The sequence below is a fragment of the Aythya ferina genome (genome assembly GCF_964211825.1).
Source record: "Aythya ferina genome assembly, chromosome: 18".
NCBI lineage: Eukaryota > Metazoa > Chordata > Aves > Anseriformes > Anatidae > Aythya > Aythya ferina.
The window spans coordinates 12,138,211-12,160,526 of NC_140317.1; the positions used below are offsets into that span (position 1 = coordinate 12,138,211).

General features: G+C 62.6%; 1 protein-coding gene across 2 annotated transcripts in view; it reads left to right on the forward strand.

Annotated features, from left to right (window-relative positions):
- Window positions 1-9,413: 9,413 nt before the first annotated feature.
- Window positions 9,414-22,316, forward strand: part of SLC38A10 (solute carrier family 38 member 10) — a 29,979-nt gene continuing 17,076 nt past the window's right edge. For both annotated transcript variants that reach the window (XM_084492669.1, XM_084492670.1), the window contains exons 1-8: window positions 9,414-9,568; window positions 10,207-10,324; window positions 13,273-13,318; window positions 14,595-14,688; window positions 15,738-15,881; window positions 17,574-17,698; window positions 20,615-20,717; window positions 21,360-21,542. In XM_084492669.1, the coding sequence (XP_084348795.1) occupies window positions 9,461-9,568; window positions 10,207-10,324; window positions 13,273-13,318; window positions 14,595-14,688; window positions 15,738-15,881; window positions 17,574-17,698; window positions 20,615-20,717; window positions 21,360-21,542 (921 nt within the window). In that variant the 5' untranslated portion in view covers window positions 9,414-9,460. The remainder of the gene's footprint in view (window positions 9,569-10,206; window positions 10,325-13,272; window positions 13,319-14,594; window positions 14,689-15,737; window positions 15,882-17,573; window positions 17,699-20,614; window positions 20,718-21,359; window positions 21,543-22,316) is intronic.

Sequence of the window (22,316 nt, forward strand, 5' to 3'; positions counted from 1 at the left end):
TCCCTTCTCCCTCTCTCCCTTCCCTCCTCCTCCTCCTCCCTCCCCCCCCCCCTCCTTTCTCTCCCTTTCTCCCTCCTCCTCCTCCTTTCCCGCCCCCGCCCCCGCCGCGCCGGCAGCGCCGCCTCCCAATAGGCTGGCGGGGAGCCAGGCGCCTGCCAATCAGGGCGCGGCGGGGGTTGCTCCGCGGCCCGGCGGCGCCGAATTCAAGCCCGCGGCGGATGAATGGGGGGGAGCCGCGCGCGCGCGCGCGCGCGGGCGGCGCGCCGGCGCGCTCCTCCTCCCGGAGCGCGCGCGCGCGCGCGCTTTCTCGCTCCTGTCCCTCCCTCCCCTCCCCTCCCCGCTCCGTCTCTGCCCCCGCGCGTGCGCCGTGCGGCGCGGCGGGGGGGCTGCGTTGCAGCAGAGGTGCGGTGCGACCCCCCCCCCACGCACCGCTGCAGCGCCCCCCCCCCACCCCAGCACCCTCCTCCCCTCCCCTCCCCGGCCGCCCCCCCCGCGCTCTGCACGGAGCCCCCAAGGGGGTCGGGGAGCCCCCTCCAACCCCCCTCACCCCCCCCCCGCATTGCTCCCCGTGCCCTCCCCAGCACACCCCAAGGCCGCGTGGGGACCCCCCCACGACCCCCCCAACCCCCACGACCCCCCCAACCCCCCCCCCACAGCCCAGAGCCCGCCCCCTCCCGTGCCCACCCCCAGCGCCCTGCCCCGCTCCCGTTTTGCTCCGGCACTGCAAGGGTTAACCCCCGCCGCGCTCCCCTCCCCCCCCCCGCCCCCTCCCTTCTCCGCTCGGAAGCGCGCGCGCGCGCGCTCGGGTGACCGGCGCGCGCGCGCGCTATCCCCCCGCCCCCCCTCCACCACCAGCTTTCCCCTCCCCTCGCCGTCGGGGTGGGCGCTGATTGGCTGGCCGCCCGCCAGCCCGCTGCCAATCACGCAGTGTAAACAAGGCGCCGATTGGCCGCCCGCCAGCCCGCACCGCGCCGCCCGCCCGCCGCGCTCACTGGCCGCGCCGTTTCAAGGCCCCCCGCGGCCGCGCCATGAAAGGGGAAGGAGGCGGCGGCGGTTTCTAGGCTCCCCCCCTCCCTTCTCACCCCCCCCCCCCCCCTTCCCCTCCCCGGTTCCGTCCCCGCTCCCCCCCCCCCCCTCCCTCCTCCCTCTCCTCCCCCCCCCCCGGGCGGACCCCGCGGCCCCGGGAGCGGCGCGGGGAGATCAAAGGCGGCGGCAGCGGGGAGCGGGACGGGGCCGTGCCGGGAGCCGCAGGTCTGAAGGGGGGGGGATACGGGGCTGGGGGGGGGCCGGGGGAGGGCTGGGAGCTGCCGGGCACCGGAGCCGTACCGGGCCGGGAGCGGAGCGGAGCGCTCGGGAAGCGGCGGGGCCGGTAAGCGGCGGTGGGGATGGGTTTGGGGTTTGGAGGGGTTCGGGGATGCTGCTGGGAGTATAAAGGAGGGAGGTGGGGGAGAGGGGGTGGGGGGGGGGAGAGGGCTGGGTGCACCGGGATGTACCGGGAGAGCTCCGGGATGTACCGGGATATACTGGGATGTACCGGGATGCGCCGGGTTGCCGCGGCTCGGGGCTCCCGGGCGATGATCGCGTCGGGATGGAGCGCGGCACGGCCGGGACACGGACACCGGCACCGGTACCGGGACCCCCGGACACGGGGACTCTGGGGGGAGCCGCGGGGCCACGCACCGGAGCCGCAGGAGCGAAACCCACCGGGAGAACGGGCACGGGCACGGGCAGCGCACGCAGCCCCAGCAGCCTCCCGGTGTGGGCAGCCCCGGGCTTGCTCCTCCAACCGGGTGGGGGGATGCGCTGGGACCCCCGGGCAGGGCTTTGGTGTCCTTCCCCTTCCCTGCATGCTGCTACCCCATTAAAAAAATAAATTAATTATTAAAAAAGGAAAAAAAAGCACAAACCGCAGATTTTTGTTTCCTTCTCGCCTGTTTCTGCCCCGCAGTGCCGCTGCCGGAGCCCCGCAGGATGCTGCAGGATGGGGTCGGGTCGCATCCTGCCGGCCCCGCACGGAGCTGCCACCGGGATCGGCCCCGTCTGGGAAGGAACCGGCACGGAAAGCACCGGGCACGGCCGGGAGCAGCACGGACAGCACCGGGAGCAGCACCGGGACCGGGTACCGGAGCGCCGGGTGCCCGCGAGCAGCGTGGTTGTTTGGGGCCACCCCATTGTTCCCGGCCGCCCCTCGCTGTGGGGTGAGTTACCAACAATTTATTGGCTGGGAAGGAATTAAAAATGAAGAAAAAAACCCAAAGCCGACGGCCGGGCTTCCCGCACCGAGGTGGCTGACGCGGGGCCGTGCCGCTGAGCAGCCCCGGTGCTTCCCCGGCACCGGCGTAACGGTGAGGTCAGTGCTGAAACAAACCCAACCCAGTTAATTAAAGGGGTTTTAATAACAGGCACCGGCCCCGTGCATCCTTCCCGGTGCCTCCAATGCGGCTCAGGGCCTGGGACCCCCCCTCCTCGCCCTCGCCTTTGTCCGCACCCGGGGTGGCCCCGCGGGCACCGGAGACAAAGGGCGGCGGGAGGGGGTCCTGCGGGGCTGCCCTTTGTTGGGGCCGAGCCGAACCGGGCCAGACCCCGTGCTCCCGGCCCCGGGAACAAAGGCGGCAGCCCCGGGGTGAGCCCCCCGACCCCGCTCCGGGTAGGGAAAGCGCGGGGCTGGGGGCTCAGCACCGGCACGGCACGGAGCGGGACGGGATGCACCGGGACCTGGCTCCTTTGTCCTCGCTCCCACCCGCAGCACGCGGCGCTGAGCGTCCCGGGGGGCTCAGCACGGCTGGGGGGGGCGCAGGGCTTGGGCTGCTCCCCCGTGGTGTGCATCGCCATGGCCGTGCGGAGCCGCCCCGAGCACCCAAGGGTGCTGCCTGAGGCTGTGCGGCAGGGGCACCCCGGGGACAGCCATCGGGGGGGGGGGGGCTGCAACGCCTGCCTTGGCCCCCGGGGTCCCGGCACGGCCTCGTGGCTCCTCTGGCAGCCCCCCCGGCCTCGTGCCCTTCTCCCGGCACGGCCGGCCTCGCCGTGCGGGCAGCCAGGAGCAGGCGCCTGCTTTGGGTGTTTGGTGTTCATTTAAAAAATAAAAAAATAAAAATTGTTGTCTTTTGGGTTTATTTATATTTTTTTCATTTTATTTTTGTTGTTTGTATTTTGCTTTTCTTTCTTTATTTTTTTTTTTCTGGAGGTTTTTTTTTTCCCGGCTGGACCCCCCCTCAGCTGCCCCGGGGCTTTGCAGCTCTGCGTGATTAAAGGGCAGCTTTGCGGACGTGGAGGCCGGGAGCAGCTCCGGGCTGCCGGGCTGCTGCCGTGGGACCGGCCCCGTGCCCGAGGGGGTGCCTGAACCACGCCACCCGTGACGGCACCCACGGTGCCCGCCGCACCCTGCCTGGCTCCGGCCTCATCCCAGGTGAGCGACCCCAGGAACGGGGACGTTCCTGCCACCAGCCTGGGGACACCGCCACTGGGGGGACCTTGTCACTGAGCCCCCCACCCACAGCAGCCCCTGCGGGCTCCCCGTGGCTCTGCAGACTCCTCGGGGGGCTCTGCACAAGCAGCACCCGAGGGTGTCACAGTCGGTGGCAGGGGACACGGGGACACCACGGTGGTGGCACGGCAGCAGCACCGTGAGGGCTGCGGGTTTGGGGTGCGTGGGTGTCCCCTGGCACCACGGGGAGGAGGACGGGAGGACAGGGGGCACCCGCTGGGGCTGGAGCTGCCTGGGACCTGCCGCATGTCCCCATCCCGCAGCCAGGCCGGGTGTCCCCTGTCCCCACCGGGAGCCTGGCCCAGCCCCACCGGGGCCCGGGAGGTGCTGGCAGCCGGGGGGGGGAGCAGAGGGCGGCCTGCTTCACGGTGCCAAAAAATAAAAAAGAAGCAACTTCGCTCCTATTAAATGTCCCGGTGCACCGGACGTGGCAATAACCGGGTTTGCTCATGCAGTCGCTGCCGGGATGCGAAGCCAGCCCCATGAGGGGGGAGCACCCGGGCCCCTCCCCAGCCCCGCACACACCGGGGTCGGGGCACGGCCCCCCCCGCGGAGCCGCCTCCTTTGTTCTCGCTCCATGCCGGGGGGGGGGCACGCACCGGCGCTTCCCCGCTGCCCCCCCGGGGCTGCCCCTGCCCTGCTGCCCGCAGGGCTCCGGTGGGGGCCGCGGGGGGGAGCCCCCGCCGTGACCCCGCAGCCCCGGGGCAACGGGAGCCGCCAGTGAGGGGGCGGGGGGCGGCGACCTGCCGGTACCGGGGGGGCCCTCCGCAAGCAGCCCCGCGGTGCTCGGGGCCGGCAGCCCCCAGGTAACCCCAGCGCGCACCGGGAACCCCAGGGGGACCCTCGCCCGGTCCCGGGGGGTGCCCGGCGGGGCCGTTCCCGGAGCTCGGCGCAACCCCGGTGCCCGGTACCGGGCTCGTCCCCGGTACGAGCACAGCCCGGGGGGGGGGGGGGCCTGACCCGGGCAGGACCCCGTTGGGGGGGGGGTTAGGGGGGGGTCACGGGGACCCGAGGGCGCGGCCCCGCTCCCCGCCGCCGCCGCCCCCGGCCCTGCCCCGCGGTGGCGGCGCCGCGCGCACGTGGCCGGGCAGGGGCATCCCCGGCCGCCCCGCGCCGCCCCTCCCCCCGCTCTCCCATTGGTCCGCGCTGCCCCCTCCCGCGCTCCCATTGGCCCCGGCGCCCCGCACAAACAAAGGCCGGCGCCCGCGGGGGGCTCGGCGCGCCGCCCTCATTGGCGGGGCCGGGGCTGGGGGCAAGCCCCGCCCAGCGCGGCGCGCCTCGTGCCTTAAAAGGAGCGGGGCGGGGCCTGGGCGGGGCGAGGCGGCGCGAGCCCATTCATGCGCGCGGGGCGGGGACGGGCTCGGCTCGCGCGCGCGCCACGGGGGGCGGGGCCTGGAGGGGGCCGTGGCGCGCCGCAGGCACGTGGGGGCGCGCGTGGGGGGGGGGGGTCTCGTGGGTGCTGAGCCTGGCGCGTGGCTGGGGGTCGTGCCCGCGCTGCACGGGAGCGAGCGGGGCCGCGCTCACGCGGGGGGCGCGCTCCCGGTCGCTGCGGGGCCGCGCGTGGGCGCCTGCGGGGCACGGGGGGTGCCCACGCGTGTCCACGGGTCTCGCACGGACGCGCGTGGGTGGTCGTGGGCACTGCTCGCCCCCACGCTTGGGGCTGGGCCCGGGGCCGGGGTTTTCCCTCCCCAGCCCTAATCCGCAGCCTCCCGGGGCTCCTGCCCCCCACGCACCGGAGCCCACCGGCACCCACGCTCCCCACAGCCTTCGCTTCCCCTGGTCCTGGTGGGGTCCCCCAGGTGGGGACATCGGGGTGACACCGTGGGGACATCAGGGTGACACTGGGGGGACATCGGGGTGACATCACGGGGTTCTTTTGGGGACATCGGGGTGGCCCCACGGGGATGCTGCAGCCCCGCTGCCCCCCCTTCCCTGGCCGGTTCGCGCTGTTGGACTCGCGCCGCTTCCCTCCCGGATAAATAGCCTGGATAAATGGGGTCCCTCTCCTCCGTTTTCCTAATGGTGCCCATAAATTTATTTACATTTCCAAGCTGCCAGGTACTCGCATGACACACGGCGTCTTCCAGCCCGCGCCGGAGATATGGATTGAACTTTAGTCTCCGAGCAATTAAGGTGCCTGAAACTGCACTTCATTAATGGTTGTTATGCAATAAAACCGATAAAACTGCCCTTATTTGCAATATAAAAACGCAATTTGTTTTAATTTATGTTTTTAAATACTTGCCGTCTTCTTCCCGGGCTCTGCCAAGCATCTGTCTTCGGGGTGGCCGCGGTCGCGTGGAGCAGGCGGCCCTGGCTGCTCCCTGCTGCTGGGGACGGGGCCGGGTGCCCCCCCTGAGCATCCTGCCCCCGGGGCTTCGGGCAGCGCTGAGCCCCACGGAGCAGTTCTGCCACCACAGCAAAGCCCCCCCATGTCCCTGTCCTTGTGTTGGGGACATCCCCTGTGTCCCCGGTGTGGGGCACAAGCAGCTTCGGCGCTTTCTGCCCCCGGGTGGGCACAAACGGAGGAGAAAGGCAGGAGGGGAGGAGAGGATGGGGCAGGTGCTGCTTGGGGCAGGACAAATAAAAGAAGAGAAGGCGAAGGAGGAAGGAGCAGCAAGCGGCAGCCGCCGCAATATCGGGCGGTTATTGCCAGCAATAAATATTTCGGAGACCTTTGGGCCGGCAGCGATCGCCCTTCACGGGGCGGCCCCGCAGAGCCCCCTGCACAGCGGCCCCCTCGGCTTCGCTCCCTTTTATCCCGTATTTGCCTGCTTTATTTCATCTCTGCTGGCTGCACAGCACCGTACCGAGCTCCTGCTGATTTTGGGGGGAGTTGCCCCAAAATGCAGGGGAGGAGCAGCTCCGGGGGCTGCCGGTGGCCCCCGCTGGCCCCCACTGTTCAGTAGCCGGGTGCTGCTGGGTTGCAGGTGAGTGGCTGTAGGAAGTGGGATCCCAGCGGGGTTGGGGACACGGTGACTTGAAGCACGTTGTCCTGGGGGCGGGGGGCTTTGGGCCAGCCCTGGGTGCGCAGCCAGGGCCCCGGGGTGGTGAGCGAGTGGTGCCGGAGTGGCCGTGCCCTCTGCTCTGCCCCCTTTTACTAGGAGGGAAAACGGAGTTCGGATCCTCAGCTGGGCTTTAGAAATTGCCCTGAGAGGGGCTGCTCTGAAAAGCAAAAATCAGGGAGAAAAGAGAAAAAAATCAGGGAGAACAGAGAAAAAAAATCAGGGAGAAAAGAGGAACAGGGAAAGGGGCAGGAGAGGTGGAAGCAGACGGTTACCAAAACCGGAGCCATCAGCACCCTGAGCCCCCCAAAAAGCCCCCAGGCTCAGCTCCCCCAGCACCCCAGGGGTGGGCACAGCGTGGGGACGGAGCCTCCCAACACCTCCCCCAGGGCCCCCCGGGATGTCCCAGTGCCCCAGGGGTCCCACCTGGGGATGGGGACAGCGGGGACGGGGACACCAGCGACAGGGACAACAGTGACACGGCTGGGGCATCACCAGGATGGGTCGGGGTCCTTGTGGGGTCCCCATTCCCGTCCCGCAGTGTGGGGGCTCGCAGGCAGCCAGCTCTCGCCGTGCTCCTGGCTGCCGGCGGCCGTCGAGCACGCGGAGCAGCCACCTGAGCCCTTTTTTCTGCCAGCGTTGAGTTAGGGGCCGTGTAAAACTAATTGGATAAACATGATTTCCCCTCTAACTCGCTGCAGATGTCTCCTCCTCGGCGCAGGAATAAGGTGAGCTCCCCTTCCCAGGCAGGCAGGGGGCTGCCGTGGGTGCCTGGGGGGGGGCTGAGACCCCCTCGGGTGGGGGGTGCCTGGTGCCAGGGGACAGGGGGGGGACGGGAATCCCCCAGAGTTGGGGTCACGGTGCTGCTTCTGCTCCCAGAGGGGTGGAGATGGTTTGGGAAGTGGGGGTCCCGTGTCCAGGTCCCTTGTCCCATGTCCCTGTACCACATCCCATATGCAGGTCACACATCCCATTTCCCTGTCCCATGTCCTTGTCCCTGTCCCATGTCCCATTTCCTTGTACCACGTCCCATGTCCAGGTCCCACATCCCTCTTCCAGGCCCCACATCCCACATCTGGGTGCTGCAGCCCCCCCGTGACCCCATGCCGAGCCCCCAGCACCACAGGGAGAGGGGACGCAGGGGACCCATCCCATCGGGTCCCCTCCCGCCTGGCAGCCCTAAACCAGAGCAGGGGGCTGGGGCTGTGGGGAGGGGCACCCCACACGCTGCTGCTGGGACTTTTTGCTGGTCCCATGGGTGCTCCTGGCCCTGAGGGGCTGAGGATGCCTTGGGGACAGCGTGGAGCTGTGGGGACCCCGGGCCTCCCTGCGCCCAGCCCCATGGATCCCCAGCCCCATGGATCCCCAGCCCCACAGCCCCAGGACCCCACTGGCAGCAGGGCCAGCGACAGCCCCAAACTCAACCCAAAATCCTTCCCGGGACCTGGCGCTGCCTCGGGCAGCAGCAGGCACCAAAACTCAGCCGGCGCCGCGGCTCCAGCCCCCGGTAGCACCTGGAGGGAATTAGGCAGGCGCGCTCCACCTCCCCGCCAACCTTTTGTAGAGCAAATTCCTGCGGTTACCCAGTGCAATTGCTGCAAATTATACGAGCGCCGCGCGTTCGGGCGCATGGGAACCTTGGCTCGCGCCGCCCTGACCCTGACACCGCTGCTGCTTTGGTTTCCCCCCTCTCCGAGGGTTGACCCTGGGGTTCGGGGGATTTGGGGGTCTCCGGGTGCGCCCCCAGCCCCTCTGAGCCCATGCAAACCCCCATGTTTTTTTTTTGTTTTTTTTTTTGGGGTCCTGGCCATGGGGCTGTGCTCGGTGGGGAGCGTTGGGATGGGTCTGAGCGCCAGCCCTGCTGTGTGCATGGTGCACGTGGGTACACGAGGGGATGGTGCGCGGCCAGGGGTGCACACGCGTGTGCAAGAGCACATGGGGAGGGCAGGGGCTGGGCAAAGGCAGCGCCTGGGGTGATGCTGCAGGGGGTGGTGTGTGTGTGCAGGGGTGTGCGTGGGTGTGCATTTGGGTGTGTGTGCATGTGTGTTTGGGTGTATTTGGGTGTGTATTTGGGTGTGCATGGGTGTGTATTTGGGTGTCTGCAGGTGTGCATTTGGGTGCGTGCATCCATGTGCACGCGTGTGCATGTGTGTGCACGTGTGTGCATGGCCGTGCGTGCACATACACGCGTGTACACTCGTGTGCATGCATTTAACCCCCTGTGTGAGCCCCTCGGGTGCCAGCCCTGGGTAGGGACCCCCCCATTTTGCCCCCCCCATCCCCTTGGGGTGACGCTGGGGGGGCTTTGCCCCAGGATGGGGCCTTGTGGGGGGGGTCCCAGCCCCCCTGCCCTGTGCCTGGGGCTGTGTAGGGGCTGTGGGGGTCCCATCCCCATCCCACCCCATCCCCACCCCACTGCCCTTGGGGGTCCCACAGATGGGGTTGTGCCCCCCCCACACCCCCCAGGCCCTGCATTAACCTCTGCATTTCGGGTTGGGGGAGGCAGGGGCAGCCCCACACAGCCAGGATCGGGCCCTTGTCCCGGGGGGGGGCTCACGAGGGTCCCAGGGGAGGCTCAGAGGGGTCCCAGAGGGGTCCCAGGGGGGTCTCGCCCCCCCCCCTTCAGCCCCAGTCCTCCCAGGAGCAGCGAGCTCGGTCCTCCGAGGCAGCTAGAGCGTCGCCGGAAGCGCCAGCGGAGCAGCGGAAGCCGGAAGTGCCGCTGTGGCCGGTGCCGGCGCGGGGCGGGGCGGGGGCGCTGCCGCCATGGCGGGCGGCTGAGGGGAGGGCGGCGGGGCCGGGACGGGCCGGGACGGGCCCTGAGGGGCGGGGAGGGGCGGGGAGGGGCCCTGCGGGGTGCGGGGGGAGCGGGGGGGCAGCTCCGGTACCGGGCCTTTACCGGAGGGACCGGGGGACACCGGGAGTGGGTGTGTGTGTGGGGGGAGGGGGGGTGGGGGGGGCACCGGTTTAGGCCATGGCGGCGGCGGCGGCGGCGCCGGGCTCCAACTGGGGCCTGATCATGAACGTGGTGAACAGCATCGTGGGGGTCAGCGTGCTCACCGTGCCCTTCTGCTTCCGGCAGGTCGGGGAACGGGCACCGGCACCGGCACCGGGGGGGTGGGGGGGGTACCCGGTAGGGGAGGCCCCGGGCGGGGGCCTGCAGGGGGTGGGGGAGGCCCTGGGGGGGCTGCACCGGGGATGATGCGGTCGGTGGGGGGGGGTCTGGCCCTGTGTTGAGGCATCCGGTAAAAAAAACGGAGGGTAACAGACCCCCCCTCGGTGCCCCCCCCCCCGGTGCCTCCGTAGCGAGCAGCCCGGTGCCGTGCCCGTGGTGTGAGGGGGGTGTGCGAAGGGCAGAGGCTGGGCCCTGGGGTCTGCAGCGGGTCCCGGTGCTTTATAGGGCCCGGGGGGGCACCGGGAGCGCTCACGGCCCTGGGGGGGTCACCGGGAGGAGCTGCGGGGCCGTGTCCCGCCGAGCCCCCGGCCCCGTTCAGTGCTGGGAGCAACGGGGGGAGGCGAGGAGGAGGCTGAGACCCCCCCCGGGCTGCGGGGTCTGGGGCTGGGGTCCCCTTTGGACCAGCTGTGGGGAGCCCCCGGGTGGGCACGAACGAGGCTGGGGGTGCCTGAGGGGAGTCCTGAGGGGTCCGGGGGGTGCTGAGGTCGCTGATTTTTTTCCATTTTCTCCTTATTTCCCCCCCCCGCCCCCTTTTTCCCTTGCAGTGCGGCATCGTGCTGGGCGCCCTGCTCTTGGTTTTCTGCTCGTGGATGACCCACCAGTCCTGCATGTTCCTGGTGAAGGCGGCCAACCTCAGCAAGCGCAGGACCTACCCTGGCCTGGGTGAGCGCCGCGGGCTCCGGGCCTTCCTCTCGGCTTTCTCGATTTATTTTTAGGCGGCGGTTTTACCCCAAACTCTTAATTTACAGCTTGCAGTTTTCTTGGCACGCCCCGCGGCTTCTGGGGGCAGCGCTCAACCCGCGCCCTGTTCCCTCCGTCGCTCTCCCTCCCCGGGGAGGGGAATTGAAGGCTTTAATTCTGCTCCTGGGGTTAACGGGCACCGAATTATTTGGACCCTGCGGGGCAGGGGAGGGGATGCAGGCGCTGAGTGATGAAACCCAAACGTTTTTGGGAGCCGCCTGCTGCCAATTATTTGGCCTTGCCCCCCCCCCCCCCTCCTCCTCCTCCCCGCCCAGCGCGCTGCCGAGGACATCGGGTCCTGGCACGGAGCTGCCGCCGCCCCGCTCTGCGCCGGGAGCGTTTGTGGCAGAGCTGGGGGGGAGCCGGGGAGGAAAACCCTGCCAGCTTCCAGGCGGCCGGGAAAACAGAAACATCTGCGGGGGCCGTGGGGGGGGGGTTGGCAGCGCCCGCCAGCTCCCTGCCTCGGCTCCTCTGCGCTGGCGCCAGCGCCCGGGCTCTGGTTGTGACCTCTCTGCCTGCCGCGGGGGGCAGGAGGGGGTGGTTGGGTTCTAGCCCCTCTCAGGTGGCATGTGAAACCGCAGGGGAGGTGGTTTTTTCATTTTTTTTTCTTGTTTTTGTGTTTGTTTTTTTTTGGGGTGGAGTTTTTTGGGTGGCGCTGCCGCCGGGGAAGGAGTTGAGGAGCTGCGTGGCTCGGGGTGCTGACAGCTGGGTTTCCTCCACGCTGGCGGTGCCCAAAGTGCTTGGCTGCTGCCGGGCTTTATCTGCTGGAAACTAAACAGGGCAAAAACTGCTGCGGCCTCCGAGGCCGTGCCTCTGGTCCTGGAGGGAAAACTGAGCCAGCCAGGAGCCCTCAGGCAGCACCCGGCTGCGGTGAAGCCAGCCCTGGTGTGTCACCTCTCCTAGGGAAAAGGGATCCTCGGCGCTTTCAGAGCCAAGGAGTTCGGGTACACAGAGGCTGGCGACGCTTCCAAGCTTCCTGGCACCTCCTGGCACCTCCTGGCACGCCGAAAGAAGCCTCTCCTCCCTCCCCGGGCGCTGGGAGAGGTGCCACGGGGCGCGGGCAGGGGAGGGGAGGGCGCTGGGAGGAAAAGGCAGCGGCTCCCCGCGCCGCATCCTAATGCAGCGAGGCCGGGCAGCTCCACACAGGCAGCCTTTGTCAGCGCCCGCCTGCGCCCCGCTGCATCCGCAGCTGAGGCCAGGGGAGGCTTTGGCAGCACCGAGGGACGGGGGGGGGAGGTTTTGCAAATGAATTTGAGGCACTCGAGGCCCTTCCGGAGGTGCTCTGAGAGCTGGGGGGGGCACAAAAGAGCCGGGCTCGTACCGGGCTGATGCTGGTCCCGTATGGCTGCGGGGCTGGGCTGCCCGGGGAGAGGAGAAGCAGCTCGGGCAGCTCCCTGCAGCAAGAAGTGCCCAAAAGCAGGCTGCTCCGTGCAGTGACCACAATTAAAAAAGGGTTTCTCTAATTACCGAGCGGGTTGGGCTCTGCCCAGCTTGAGATCCCCTCCCGAAGGTGCCTGACCTTACGGGGTGCTGTGTGGCCGCCGTCTCCTTCCTCCCCGAGCAGATAACGGACCCAATTTTCCCACATCTGACCTAACTTCTGAAGGCTGCTCTCAGCAGGGCGCCGAGGGGGCAGGCTGCTTGTCGCCACCAACAGGAGGCACCGAGGCTGCGTGGTGTCAGAAAGGAGCCCCGGGGTCCGTACCACAGCACCAGGCCTCTGCAGCAGCCCCCGGGGAGGACGTTTTTACCCCCTGCGGGTTCCCCTCCCTCGTGCCAGCCCCGTGGAGCCGGGCGCTGTCTCTGCGAGCTGCCGGGGGCGATGAGAGCTGGAGGCTGCTCCTCGCGCCGCCGGCTATTTTCGGTGCTGCCCGCTTTTGTTTTTCTGCTGCCGCCCTCCCGCTGAGCCTTTTTTTTTTTTTTTAATTTTCGTTCCGCGGGAGAACACGCTGTCTCCTTAATTTTTAACTCGAGCCGAGTCCAAAGGAACCGTCGATTGTAAGTTAATATTTAAAATAACAGGGGGAGCTTCCAGGAGGGAATAAATTTGCTCTCTGGCGGGCGCTGGGGAGCCGCTCTGCACCTCGGGGGGGGGCAAAGGGGAACCTGGGGGGGGTTTCGTGCTGGGTTTCTGCAGTGACACGGGCGGGCAGCGCGGTCCCTGCTTGGAACTGGAGGCCTCAATTCCCACTCTGCCCAGCGAGATCTAAAAATACGTGCGGCGGTTTCTGGGCTTTTTCTTTTTGACGAAAAAAAACAATGGTTTGAAGAGTAGCGACCGTTCTCCGCTCCAGCCCCAGCGCGGGAGGGGGAGCCAAGCGTTGGCAGCAGCCCTTTGGTGTGGGCTGCGAGTGCCGGGGGTTCTGGGCGTGGGGTTGGACATTCTGGGCAGCGGATCAGCTCTGCCATCCAGCAGCGTCAGGCGGCTCGCTTCGAGTGGGAAGATAAAAATAAAACGGGGGGAGCTTGGTTGCGATTCCGCACCGCGGTCACTTCTCGCCACGCAGCATCTTCGACGTGCGCGTTCCCTCCGCCGCGCCGACTTGCCTTTAATGGTTGCCATGTGTGGCTGCTGCTTCGCGCTCCTTTTTTTAAAAATAGAATGGGGAAGAAGAAAAAAAAAGGAAAAATAACCTGCTGTCTGTCTTCCCCTCGTCCCTCTTACCCGTCTGATGTGGTTCTCAGTTTGTGGAGGGAGTGGCTGAAAAGGAAAATGGGAGGGTGGGCAAGGGAAACCAGCCCCAAAACCCAGCCCTGGCAGGTTGCTGCCCTCTGCCACTGTTATTACTGGATTTCTGACTGATGTGTGCCATGTTCTGGGCTTTCCCTGCATTAACTGCAACTTTTTTTTTTTTTCCCTCTTACACCAGCATTTCACGCCTATGGAAAAGCAGGAAAAATGTTGGTGGAAACAAGGTAACCTGCCCTCAAAGCTCGAACAGCTCAGTTTTCATGAGGAACACTCCTGTGGCCTTGCTGTGCTCGTTTCCCGTGCTGCTGCCTCCCCTGCTCCCACCAGGCCTCCTTGGCAGCTAGAACTTGAACATGAAAGTGAGCGAGGTGCCCGAGCACAGCCGGTGTGCTTCGTCCTCAGCGCTTTGTGCCTGCTTCTGAGCTCGTGAGCTCCTCCCCGGCTCTGCTGCGTGCTGGGAAACCGTGGGCAGGTCGCTCGTGGCCGTTTTCCAGGGGTGAGATCCCTGCCAAGGCTGCCGTGAGCTCGCAGGAGAGGTCAGGACCTCGGATCTGCCCTCTGGCTTCCCGGAGCTTCCCGCTCCTCCCCTCGGTGCTGCCTTGCCCCGCGGGGCCCCAGGCGCTGGGAGGTGCCCTGCGGTGGAAGTCCTGTCCCCAGGGCTTGTGGTCCTGTTCCTTGGACAACCCTGACAAAAAATTGACCCCAGACAATCCCTTGCAGCAGAAAATCCCTCGCAGGTTGTTCAGCAGCCTCGGCAGGCGATGGGATGTTGTTACCACGCTGCCTTTTCCAGAAGAGATTCCCTGGTGGAGGCATCCTGCGCTCTGGCCAAGCTCTGGTGCCCTCTCTTTCTCTGATCCCTGCTGCAGAGCACCAAAAATACGCAGAATCTTTCTCAAATGCTGCTGGTCCATGCAGGCAGCTGCTGTAATTGCCCCGGGGATGTTATCTGGTGGATGCAGTTGGGTTTATTTCGCTGGGGGTGGCCTCCCCCTCACAAACCCAAGGGTAAGGCGTGGTGCTGCCTCAGCTCTGACAGCCTCAGGGCTCCCCCTGATGCACACACTGCTCATGTGGCTGTGAGAGTGAGCACAGAGCCCCCTGTCCCTGTGGATGGAGAACCTGCTTCATTGCTGGTCACCAAACATGTTTTTGGGGTCAGTTCTGCAAAATTTGGGGGTCATCTCCATCGTGACCTGCCAAAAATTGGGTTGAGTTGGGGCGTGGAGGTGCTTCAGAGCAAGGCGCTCTGGGGCTGCTTCCCCACTGAAGACAAGCGAGCAGCTGGCTGCATGGATTTGAAGGCATTTTAAAGGTTCTCTGTTTGCTGTTTCCTTGTAAATCCTCTGGAAGCTTCCTGGGAGAGTGTGTGAGGATTTTGAGCCACCTGTGGCTGTTGTGGTTGGGCGTAGAGAGAGGCCCCTGAGACCTCGCCTGTGCCGCAGCTGCGCTCCAGGGCTCCTGCTTCAGCCTCCTAACCTCTGCCCTCTTGTTTTGCAGCATGATCGGGCTGATGTTGGGAACTTGCATTGCTTTCTACGTTGTCATTGGTGACTTGGGCTCCAACTTCTTTGCTCGGCTGCTCGGATTCCAGGTAAATCAGTCCTTGCTGCGCTGCCTCTCCCGTGCAGGCGGCAGGCCACGGGCTGCTGTGGGGTCATCTCCTGGCAGGCTGTAACAGCACACCTTGTGAGCAGAATTTCCTTAGAATCATATAGGTTGGAGAAACCCTCTTAATATCGTCAAGTCTGCTTCTTTTGCTGGAATTCTTGTCTGGAAGCTCAGACGTATGACGAGCAGTCAGATGTGCAGCACCTCCAGTGAGGCACGGCCAACAAAATGAATCCTTTTAATATTGCTCCCTATTAATTCTGAAGCAGATTCGTGAAGGAAATAACTCCTGCCCTAATTCTCGCCCCTCCCAGGCAGTGCCAGCCAGTTCTGAGCTCACCCCTTTGCAGCCCCCTGGTTCAAGAGGAATTTTTGCCCTTTTCTCTCGGTGTTTTAGTGGCCAAAGCCACGGAGCACCTGCCTCCTCGGGGATGCAATCTGCCCCGTGGCAGCCCCGGTGTTGGTGCTGGAGGCTGCAGCAGCCCCCAGAGGCAGCGTCAGGCCGTGCTGGGGAGCAGAGAGGGGCTGTGGAGGAGGCTTTGGCGGGGCCATTATCTGCTCCGCCTGCTGCTGCTAAGCTCTGATTAAGGGACTGTGAAGTTAAAAAGATGCATCGTGGCTGCAGCCAAATGAGGTATTAAATATTTCCGAGCGTTTCAGAGTGTTCTGCTATAATAAATACCAATGCGAGGTTTTGATTAATTTTCTGGATCAGAATTTTCAAGACTTCAATCTCCTGGTTCCCGAGTAAGTTCGGATTTGATTTAATTGCACGAAAATGCTCAGCTGGCTGGCGCTGGATTAGCATTTAAAGCTCCCCCCTCCCCACATTTCCACTTCGGGGTGGACCTGTCACACGCGGCGCAGAGCAACAGTGTCACCCAGTGACTGCGTGAGCTCCTCGCAGAGCTGGCTGTGGGAATGGCAGCAGCAGATCTTTAAATCCCTGCAGAATCACGGGCAGGAGTTGCTTTGCTGCTCCCCTGGGGTATTTCGAGCGTGTTTCAGTTCTCCCTGCTGGTCCCTTTCCAGGTGTCGGGCAGCTTCCGCATAGTCCTGCTCTTCGCCGTCTCCTTGTGCATCGTGCTTCCCCTGAGCCTGCAGAGGAACATGATGGCCTCCATCCAGTCCTTCAGCGCCATGGCGCTCATCTTCTACACCGTGTTCATGTTCGTGGTAGGTATCGGGGCTGGGAACGCTGCTTTCCCAGGGGGTTACCGCAGATGTTCCTGCTCGAGCCCTGCTGGGACAGCCTGCAGGTGCAGGGCTCAAGTTTAACGTGTCCTTCCTGATAAAGAGTGCTGAGAGTGCCTGGCGTAACGACCGGGCTGCATCACTCGGGCTCGTGAGGGCAGGAGCACAGCGAGCAGGAGCTGGCCAGCAGGTCTGCGCGCTCACAAACACCGGATTACAGCGGCTGAGAGGATTTGTGGTTCATTCCCCTGTTGGTATCTCGTAATTTAGGGCTGTGAAGTTTAAATTGGAGGATGGGAGATGTGGGGGGAAAAGCACCTGGAAGCAGGAGGGCTTTTATCAAATGTTAGAGCTTTGCCTTGAAACCTCAGCGCTTGCAGCGTGTCGTGGGAGGACGATTCCCGTTAACAACCGCGCGTCCTTCAGGCTTTTTGCAGCTGAGGGTTGAGACTTTGTTCGCCACCACTTCTGTTTCTTGTGCAGGGAAAGCTTCAAAACTCTCAGCCCCGGTACAAGGGCGTTTATTTGTTCACGGATTTTTCTCGAAGCATTCTCCTTTACTGAGATAAATGGATTCTTGACCATTTAGATCAAGTAGAGTAAGTGGAGGGTGATCCAAAGCTCGCTCTGTTTGGCTTGGCCAAGCTTTGTTACACAGCACCATTCACTGAGAGGTGGGGACTTTATGTACCTTATAATGACTTCAGTTTGTGCTCCGTGGATGCTCGTGCAGCTTGATCTTGGAGCCCCAGCCTGATCTGCCCCAAATTTCAGTCCTGGAAGAGCTGAAACGAAAGAAATAGGAAGCAGTGCAGATTTCTTGTACTCAATGTTTTTTTTAGTAGGTCGGGCTGTGTCACACTTCTGAGTTTGCCTCTGTAACGAGCCTGGAAACTGTAAATGAGTGTTTTACAAAACTACTGTGTTCCAGAAGCTGTGCCTTTAAGAAAACCACAACATTTCATGAGACTTGGCTGCCCTAAAACGTAATCTCTGGGGATTAGAAAACCCCCATTCAGGCGATATTATAAACAGGCATTCAGACATATTTACCTTCTGTTTCCTGTGCAACCCAATGCCTGCCAGCTTCCCTGTCAATGGCCAAAGAGCTCCCCTGGCCTCAACCGGGTGCCTCACTCCCCTTTTTTTCATGAAATTTATCCTTGTCTTCAGTAAACCGGCGGTGTTAAGTGGTGCTGGAGTAGCACTGGGCAGGTGGGGTCCTTTTCAAGGAACTTTTGTCGTTCTCTGTTGAACAGGATCTCCGAGGCAAACGCTGCTTCTCGTTTGGATGTAAAAAAACTGTTTTAAAAAAAGCGCAAAAGACATTCTGGGAACAATAACTCTCACAGTTAGATGTGTCAGTGGAAATTGTTCCACCCTGGTGCGTGCTGTGATGTCTGATGGCATCGAACAGGGGGGAATGCCATACATCTTGTAAAATCCACCCAGGATCCGTGGTGGCAAGGGGCCAGTGAGGCTGTCGTGAGTGTTATTAAAGTGGGTGGGAGGGGTGGGGGGGGCTGGGGAATTTGTCTCTCAGAGCTCAGGCTGTGGTCGGCAGCGCGAGCTGTTCTCCGTGAGCTGCCACGTGCTGCCTTTTACCCCAGCACTGGCGTTTTCTGTCAGTCTGGGGCTGGATCTTAACCCCCTTTTTCCTTCTCTCGGCTGCAGATCGTGCTGTCGTCCTTCAAGCACGGCCTCTTCAGCGGGCAGTGGCTGCAGCGAGTCAGCTACACTCGCTGGGAGGGCATCTTCCGCTGCATCCCCATCTTTGGCATGTCGTTTGCCTGCCAGTCGTAAGTACCTGCCCTTCCCTTCTGGCAGCTGGGGCGTGCGAGACGTCTTTGTGAGGGCAGGGGGGTTGTGAGGGATAGATGCCATCTGGTTTCCTTTTTTCTTCGAATCAAAAATATTTTCCAGCCCGCTGAAGTACGGCGCCTCGTTCAGACGTGCCCCTTTTGTTCCCTAGGTGGGGGAGGGAGTTGGATTTCACGGGGGAGTTACTGTGCGTGGGCAACGTGAAATCATTTGGGCCAAACAGACCCGCGGTGCAATGCACGTTGCTTCTGGTGCAGCCCCATAAGTGGGGAATTTCCCCCGTTTCTTGGAGGGAATGGCTGAGTACCAGGGAAGGCAGCAGGGCTGCGTGGCTCCTGATGGCTGCAGGGCCCCGTGCGGGGCAGCGTGTGCTTGTGGCTGCTCCCCCAAACCTTTGAGAACACCCAGCAGATCGCAGTCCCTGACTCGGGATGGCTGTCTGCATGTTTCCAGCTACCTGCTTGCAGTGAGGGTTTCCTCTGGCTCACGGGAGGCCCTGATGGCAGAGCAGGCTATTTCCGTGCTTCTAACAGCATTACCTTCGGCACCAGAATGGCAAGTGAGCAGTACGTGCTTGGCCAGAATAGAAACAGACTTTAAATAGAGGTGTAAATCCAAATGTGGACACGGAAAAGACCATCCTCATTTGGAAGGCTGGCAGAGTTGGGCTTTCCCCCCTGTAGCTCTAGCAAATGGGTAGCATGCCAGCAGTAAATGAATGTGACAGATAAAATTTGTTCAGACTGCTGTGTTTACACCCACACGCAAGATCCAAATCATCATTTTCCATTTATCGGCTCTCTTGGCAGCTTGGTTCCTACCCGAGCACGCTCCAGTCTTGCTGTTTAATGTCTCCATTACAACTGGCGAAGGGAGCTGTATTCTTCTACAGCTTTACCTTGTTAACATCTTCGAATTTTTCAATTCCCTTTTTTTTTTCTCGTGGTAGCCACACGGCACCCAGCACGGTTTTGCTGGGAGCTGGGAACAGGGAAATCCTCTGCTCTGGGCCAGCGTGCACGTACCTCAATACAGAGTCCATCACAGCTCTGGCGTGGCAAGCCAAACCTAAAGCTGTGTGTTTTTTCCAAGCATCAGGGCAATACCCTGCCCCCAGGCCAAGCACTCTTTATAAGCATGTTATTCTCAGCTAGGTAGGCTTAATTTTGCTCACTTCTGAATCACCTTTTTAAAAAAAAATTCTAACATAAAACAAAAATCCCTTTCCTCCAGCACATAAATGCAGCATCCAGTAAGGAAAAATAAACCTTGAGGAACTGGTGGTTTACTTGGGAGTTTGATGCCTTTTGCTCTTTAAAAGCGATCCTGTTGGGGCTGAATTTGCAAAGTAGGTCGCTCCTCTCCTGTTGTGCAGCACGGAAATGTGCTGTGGGGCTGAGAACAGAGCGCGAGGACTCGGGGCTCCCCTCAGCCTCCCTGCCTGACCTTGGTTGAGTCGCTGAGCCCATCGAGTGCCAAATTCACAGGAGTACCACAGGTCAGGGGGGTTCACTGCCTCTGAGCACCAGCTCCCTGCAGGCAGAGGTATTGCTGTGTTTGGGGGGGCCACGACCCCGGGGTAAGGACAGCACAGTGGCTCCAACCCCTCCAAAGCAACGCCATCATCTCCGAGTCAGGTCTTGGTGCTTCTGCTGGCTTGTGCCCGTGCTCAGGAGGAGAGGATACCTGCTCACACCCTCTTTGAGGTGCTGCTGCTAGAACAGACAACGTGTGATGTGTTCATCAGGCCAGACCCCGATGCTTCGCTGCCTCCAGCGCTCTCCTGCTTAAAAGCAAACCCTGGGCGCACCAGCACGCGCTGCCTGCTCTGTGCTCCCTCTCTTGCTTTGCCCGGAGAGGCTTTGGTGGTCAGGAGGGCCCCACAGCACGCTTTCAGACCCCGAGCAGTTTCTCCAACCCCAAGAAAACCAAACGTCTGCAGGCAGCTGACCCAGCTGAGGTCGCTGCACACCAGGCGGGGAAGGAGCCGAAGCCACGCGGCTCCCCGGGAAGCTTCGGTCCCTGCCGGTGGCTGCATCTCATCGCTTCCTCAAGCTGCTGCTCAGCTCCCTTTGTGCAGAGCCCTTTGAAGTCAGGGGATTAAGGGTTAAGGATTTTTCTGTTTGGCCTCGGCCCCGCACGCTCTGGGTTAATGGCTTTTTGCCCACTGGAGCTGGGGATGCCCCTTCCCCTCTGGCTGGATGCGCCCCCCTCCTCCTGAGAGCGATTTGGGTAACGCGAAGCCAGGATGGAGCCACTTGAATTCGAGTAGCAAGAGGTTAATGAGTTGCTAAAATATGCACCTGATGTCACAAAGTGCATTCCACATGCTTTCCAAGCCTGTAAATACCCCAAATCCGTGTAATTGGCGCTCCCAGCTTTCTATGAACCGAGCCCTAGCAGCAGCGCTGAAACACGCCGGGCGCTGCATTCAGCTTTGTTTGTTTAACTTTTCTTTTAGACAGTGCGATGCTCTAACCTTCTTCCTGCTTTTACTCTGTAAACACGGCGTTGCTTTAATTATCAGCACAGCCAGCTCCAAGAACAATAATCGCAGTGCGCTGCCTGGCCTGGTGCCACTGGTGTTTCAGTGGAACAAATGGTCATTCATTTTGCAACACTTCTGAACCAAAATGTTTACATCACACGTTTAGCTCCACGTGGTGGGGTGGGGAGAGCAGGAATATTTTTGCAACACTTAAAGTTATGAGTGTTCTGAAATCTCCTGGCATTGGCAGTATAAATTGTGGAATAGCAGCGAGTGTTTGTGCTCCATGGGGGGAAGGTGTCAGGGAGTCTTTGCTGCTGGGCTGAGGCAGGGAACGTGCTCGAGTTCGTTTTTTTTTTCTCTCTCTGTAGAAAGTTTCCTCAAATAACTTGCCCCTTTTCCACAGTCAGGTCTTGCCTACCTATGATAGCTTGGATGAGCCGTCTGTTAAAATCATGAGCTCCATATTTGCTTCTTCCCTAAACGTGGTCACCACCTTTTACATTACGGTAAGAAACTTCCCCTTCTCTTCCCTTGCCAGAAGCCGTGCTGCGGAGGGGCAGCAGGGCCGATGGTTTATCTGCAGCTGGGGCTGGTTCCTGCGTAGCTGTATTGATTCTGAAAGAATTTCATGATCGCTGAAAGCAAAGTGAGCTGGGAGATGGTGCAGGGAAAGGTGCAGGAGGCGTTTGGAGAGCCCCAGTTCTCAGCCCAGCACGCTTCCTTGGGTGGAGGCAGTGGGGACGCAGCTCCTCTGTGTGCATCAGCCTGCTGCCTGCCTGCTGGGGCACAGCCTGAAGGCAGCCCTGAGTTTAGGAGAGCTTCATTCAGCCCATTGCAGCAGGAAAAATGTGGAGGGAGCAGTTAATAATTCCTGAGAGCAGCCTCCCCCGTGAGGCAGCCTGCTGCAGGAAATCCTCACGGCCCGTCCTGTGTGGGACAGGGGCTGGCAGCAGGCACTGCGTTGCTGCCTGGTGTCGGAGGCCACGGCAGCTCTCCCTCGCTGCAGTGCTCTCCACGAAAGCCCCATGTGCTTGGGGAGAAACTTGCCTCTGCTTTTTAGGGAGGGCCCGCTTCCCCTTTGTAGTGAGCGGGTGTGAATGTGCTTTGGAGTCAAACCCCCTCTGCTCACCTCCCCTCCTGCCGGACAGGTGGGGTTCTTTGGCTACGTGAGTTACACTGAAGCCATTGCTGGGAACGTCCTAATGAACTTCCCTTCCAACCTTGTGACGGAGATGATTCGCGTGGGATTCATGATGTCGGTAGCCGTGGGGTTTCCCATGATGATTCTCCCGTGCAGACAGGCGCTGAACACCCTTCTCTTTGAGCAGCAGGTAAGAGCCTCTTGCGCGGCCAGGAGCAGCTCCCTGCCTTGGCCTGCACCTTTGACACTTGCTTTTTGGAGGGCTGCTGTGGCTGTCTGCCTTCTGCTGCCGGCTCCTGCCTCGGATCTGCGAGGCCCCGCTGCCAGCCACGAATTTCTGAGTCGTGAGGGGCGCTCGCTACCCCGGGGTACAAACCCTCCATCACGGTGAAATCCCAAGTGGCAGCGGTGCGGCAGGAGCCCCGTGGCGGTCTCTAAATCCCGCTCTGCAGAACGGTTCATCCATGGCACTCCGAGGATCCTTCCCTCCCTGCAGGGGAATTTCGTGGGCTGGGGGTGCGAGTCCGGATCCTGCCACGGCTCCGCTGCGCCCCAGCTCACGTGGCGGCCGCTGCCCCGCTCGGCTCTCCCATCGGAGTGTCGCACGGTTCAGAGCTGAGCGGTTCTCCCCCTCACAAAGAGGGAGAAATGTGCTTTTGGAAACAGAGGAGCCTCCTTATTTCCTGCTGCTCCAGCTGGCACCCTTTTGCTGGCCAACTCGATCTTGCTTTGCATTTAGCTCCGGCTTCTGTTCCTGGCCTCAGAGCCCGGCCTCATTTCTTCTCTGCGTGCCTGCTCGTTTCTGCTCTTTTATTATTATTATTCTCATCTTTCCACCTCTGTCAATAGCTCCCTGAGCAGCCTTCTCCTCTGCGGGTTCAGATGTCCCCTTCTGCCGGTGCCTCGCGGGCTGTTTGGTGCCGATGTGGTGCAGAACCGTGCGGCGGAGCGCGCCCCTCTCCCA